A 5,122-nucleotide genomic window follows, 5' to 3' on the forward strand; every position below is an offset into this window, starting at 1 on the left:
CTCACACCTGTAATCCCAGCACTTTGGGAAGCTGAGGGGGGTGGATCACCTGAGGTCAGGAGTTCAAGATCAGCCTGACCAACATAGTGAAATCCTGTCTCTACTAAAATATACAAAAAATTAGCCAGATGTGGTGGCGGGTCCCTGTAATCCCAGCTACTCAGGAGGCAGGAGAATTGCTTGAACTTGGGAGGCGGAGGTTGCGGTGAGCCAAGATCACGCCCTTGCACTTCAGCCTGGGCAACAAGAGCGAAACTCTGTCTCCAAAAAAAAAAAAAAAAAAAAAAGGGAACCTCTCTTTCACCAGCTTGTCCTTTTCTTTCCTTTTGAAAATCACAGTGATTATGTCTTACTTTTTTTACTTAAGAGCAAATTATACCTGTTTTCTCCAAGAATCAAGTACCTATCATTGGCCAGGCTTGGTGGCTCACGCCTGTAATCCCAGCACTTTGGGAGGCTGAGACGGGCAGATCATGATGTCAGGTGATCGAGACCATCCTGGCTAACATGGTGAAACCTCGTCTCTACTAAAAATACAAAAAAAAAAAAAAAAATTAGCCTGGCATGGTGGCAGGCACCTGTAGTCCCAGCTACTTGGGAGGCTGAGGCAAGAGAATGGCGTGAACCTGGGCAGTGGAGGTTGCAGTGAGCCGAGATCGCATCACTGCACTCCAGGCTGGGCAACAGAGCGAGACTCCATCTCAAAAAACAAAAAAAAAAGAAAAAAGAAAATCACAGTGATTGTGTCTTACTTTTTTTACTTAAGAACAAATTTTACCTGTTTTCTCTAAGAATCAAGTACCTATCATTTAAAAGTGAAGATGTGGTGGGGTATGGTGGCTCACGCCTATAATCCCAGCATTTTGGGAGGCCAAGGCAGGCAGATTGCTTTAGCCTAGGAGTTTGAAACCAGCCTGGGCAACATGGCAAAGCCCAGTCTCTACAAAAAATACAAAAATTAGCTGAGTGTGGTGGTGGACGCCTGTAATCCAGGTACTTGGGAGGCTGAGGTGGGAGAATCACAAGAGCCTGGGTGGTGGAGGTTGCAGTAAGCCAAGATCACGCCACTGTCATCCAGCCTGGGTGATGGAGCAAGGCCCTGTCTCAAAAAAATAAAGTTTTGGGAGGCTGATGCTGGTGGATCATTTGAGGTCAGGAGTTTGAGACCAGTCTGGCCAACATGGTGAAACCCCATCTCTACAAAAAATACAAAAATTGGCCAGGTGCAGGGGCTCACGCCTGTAATCCCAGCACTTTAGGAGGTTGAGGTGGGTGGATCACCTGAGGTCAGGAATTTGAGACTAGCCAGGCCAATGTGGTGAAACCCCTTCTCGCTGGACGCGGAGGCTCATGCAGGTAATCCCAGCACTTTGGAAGGCCAAGGCGGGTGGATCACGAGGTCAAGAGATCGAGACCATCCTGGCCAACATGGTGAAACCCCTTCTCTACTAAAAATAACAAAAATTAGCTGGGCGTGGTGGCATGCACCTGTAATCTCAGCTACTTGGGAGGCTGAGACAGGAGAATTGCTTGAACCCAGGAGGCAGAGGCTGCAGTGAGCCGAGATCACACCACTGCACTCCAGCCCAGGTGACAGAGCAAGACTCTGTCTCAAAAAAACCCAAAAAAACAAAAAACAAAACCAAAAATTATCTGGACTTGGTGCCGCATGCCTGTAATCCCAGCTACTTGGGAGGCCAAGGCAGGAGATTTGCTTGAATCCAGGAGATGGAGGTTGCAGTGAGCCGTGAGTGTGCCACTGCACTCCAGCCTGGGCAACAGAGCAAAACTTTGTCTCTAAATAAATAAATAAATAAAGTGAAGATGTTAGATATTTTATCACATGTCTTTTACTCTTCATCCTCAAATTTCCCTTCCTCAGTTCTGTCTTATCCTATGACATGTGTGTCTGGATGGTCTATTGTAGGTGGCCACAAATTGCCGAGTTTACTTATTTGACATTTTCCTTCTGGGAAGTCGAGCTTTCAACAATGGACTTCAGATGATATTAGAAGACAAGAGAATTTTGAAGGTAAGTATATAAACCGATTCCTGTGCTATTAAGATTAGCAGCCAGGTTCTAATGACTGTTCCCTTCTGATTCCTTAGGTTATCCACGATTGTCGTTGGCTTTCTGATTGCCTCTCTCATCAGTATGGAATTTTGCTGAATAATGTCTTTGACACACAGGTACATGAAGGGAAGCACTGGATTCAAACCATTATATGCAGCTCCTGTAGATAAAAAGGCTCATCTGGTCATCTGATGAGTGAAAGTGTTTTTAAATTTTTTTTTTTCATGCTCCATTTCTGCTCACTTTTCATGTAAAATGTTTGTACAATATGTGAGAACATTTGGTGTACTATAAAAGCACTGCAGAAAAGTTGCTTAAAATTATTTATAAAGATGTTTTCCTCATTTTGCTCCAGAATTTGTCAAATAAGAAGCAAGATTCATACTCCATAGCATTCAGAAACTTGAGCAATTTAGGGATCATTCAGAAGCCTGATATGGGAGACATAGTGTGAGATGAACAATCACATATCTGCCTTTACCACATATGTAACAATTAAGGCAAGCTGACATCTAGCTCAGGGGTACAGGTCATCCTGCGTATGCGCCCCCCCAAATCTATGTGGGCCCCAAACAGCCTGAAGTGATATAATTTGTCTGTCATCTAGGGGACCTTAGAGAAATGATAAATCCCTAGATTCTACTAGCCATTGTTGTTGTTGTTGTTATTATTATTATTATTTGGAAGTGGAGTCTTACTGTGTTGCCCAAGCTAGTCTCAAGCTCTTGCTCTCAAGCCATCCTCCTGCCTCAGCCACCCAAGTAAAGGCATGAACCTCTACTAGCTCTTAGAGCTGATCTGGGTTTCTGGTTTGACTGTGAGAACAGTAAAACCACTAGTTTTAATTATGTTTTCTTCAAGTTCTTCTAGTCTTTTAGATTAATGACAGGAAAGGGAAATCTTGATTATGCAAGCTTAGAGCCTTTGTAGAGAAATTAAACTAATGAGTTGGCCAATTATTTTTGAGCAGCAGTCTCTAAAAGTTCAATTTTATGTACTGTATTTGGTTCACTTTTTCTGTTTGTGTATCTACTCATAATGAATTTGCTGCCATTTCTCACTTACCTGTTCCTTTGTGCCTTCTTTCAGGATGTTTCACTTAGTAGGGATTGCTTTTATGCTTACTCCAAAATCTAACATAATTGCTGTTTGTTTCCTTGAGGACATTAGGCTTCTTGATTAGATCTTATACGTATTGTCTAATGAAGACCTTGGCATATCTGTTCATGTTTTTCTTTTTAGAGTTACATAGTCCAAGAAGCAGAATTTTCACCAATTTGTTTTTCTATAACAGTGTATTAGTTTCTTATTGCTGCTGTGACAAATCACCACAAATTTAGTGGCCCAAAACAATGCAAATTTATTATTTTATTGTTTTAGGGGTCAGAAATCTTGAATCATTTTCACTAGGCTAAAGTCAAGGTGTCTTGCATGGCTGGTTTATTCTAGAGGCTCTTCTGAAGAGAGAGTGAGTTTTCTTGCCTTTTTCAGCTTCTAGCGGCCACTTGTATTCCTTGGCTTGTAGCCCCTTCCTCCATTTTCAAAGTGCATCACTGTAATCCCTGCTTCCATCATCACATCACCTTCTCCTCTGACTGTAGTAAAATCTCCTTCTGCCTCACTCTTAAAAAAAATCACTTGTCAGGCCGGGCGCAGTGGCTCACGCCTGTAGTCCCAGCACTTTGGGAGGCCAAGGCGGGTGGATCACGAGTTCAGGAGATCGAGACCATCCTGGCTAACACAGTGAAACCTCATCTCTACTAAAAATACAAAAAATTAGCCAGTCGTAGTGGTGGTGGGTGCCTGTAGTCCCAGCTACTCGGAAGGCTGAGGCAGGGGAATGGTGTGAACCCAGGAAGCAGAGCTTGCAGTGAGCCGAGATCGCACCACTGCACTCCAGCCTGAGTGACAGAGCGACACTCTGTGCCACAAAAAAAAAATTAAAATTAAAAAAATTTAAAAAAAAATCACTTGTCATTCCATTTAGGTACTACCTGGATAATTCAGGATAATCTCATTTCAAAATCCGTAACTTAATCCCAGCTGTAAAGTCCCCTTTGCATGTAAGATAACATTCACAGGTTCCAGTGCTTATGAAGTAGTTATCTTTGGGGGCCATTGGCCAGCCTACCACACATAGATAAATACTTTTAATTATTTATTTTATTAGGTTTTCTTATAAAATTTTCCTGGTTACCAGTAGATAATAAAAGTAATTTTTTTTTTCTGAGACAAGGTCTGGCTCTGTTGCCCAGGCTGGAGTGCAGTGGCATGATCATAGCTCTCTGCTAGTGAGGCCTCAAAGTCCTGGGCTCAAGCCGTCCTCCCACTTCAGCCTCCCAAGTAGCTGGGACTACAGGCACACACCACCATGCCTGGCTGATTTTTAGTTTTTTTTAAATATATGGGATCTCTCTATGTTGTCCAGGCTGGTCTTGAACTCCCGACCTCAAACAGTCCTCTAGCCTTGGCTTCTCAAAGTGCCGGGATTACAGGTGTGAGCCAACATGCCAGACCCATCTGTTTTCCTCCCAGAAACGGAGTCTCACTATGTTACCCATGCTGGCCCTGAACTCCTGAGCCCAAGAGATCCTCCTGGTTCAGCTCCCAACTCGCTGGGACTATAGGAATGCATTCTCAGCCCACTAAAAATAATTCTTGAATTTTATCTCCCTTTCTTCATTCCCTAAAAGGTAACAAAGACTAATAAACAACCATAAGGCAGGCAGGTATTATAAAACAAGGAGAAAAAAAAAAAAATTAGGGGCAGTGGCTCATGCCTATAATCCCAAGACTTTGGGAGGCGGAAACAGGGGGATTGCTTGAGCCCAGGAATTTGAGATCAGCCTGAACAATGTAGCGAGACCTTGTGTCTACGAAAAAGTTTAAGAATACTAGCCAGGCGTAGTGGGATGTGCCTGTAGTCCTAGCTACTTGGAGGCTGAGGCGGGAGGATCCCTTGAACCTGGAAGATTGAGGCTGCAATGAGCCATAATTGTGGCATTGTACTCCAGCCTGGGAGATAGAGCAAGACCCTATATCAAAAAA

General features: G+C 43.4%; 1 protein-coding gene across 2 annotated transcripts in view; it reads left to right on the plus strand.

The window, feature by feature from the left end:
* The window catches only part of EXD1 (exonuclease 3'-5' domain containing 1), a 58,513-nt gene that overhangs the window by 43,955 nt on the left and 9,436 nt on the right, over positions 1 to 5,122 (plus strand). For both annotated transcript variants that reach the window (XM_011989305.1, XM_011989306.1), the window contains 2 exons: positions 1,928 to 2,032; positions 2,110 to 2,190. In XM_011989305.1, coding sequence (XP_011844695.1) covers positions 1,928 to 2,032; positions 2,110 to 2,190 — 186 coding nt within the window. The remainder of the gene's footprint in view (positions 1 to 1,927; positions 2,033 to 2,109; positions 2,191 to 5,122) is intronic.

This window comes from Mandrillus leucophaeus, unplaced genomic scaffold, assembly GCF_000951045.1.
Source record: "Mandrillus leucophaeus isolate KB7577 unplaced genomic scaffold, Mleu.le_1.0 Scaffold35, whole genome shotgun sequence".
Taxonomy (NCBI): domain Eukaryota; kingdom Metazoa; phylum Chordata; class Mammalia; order Primates; family Cercopithecidae; genus Mandrillus; species Mandrillus leucophaeus.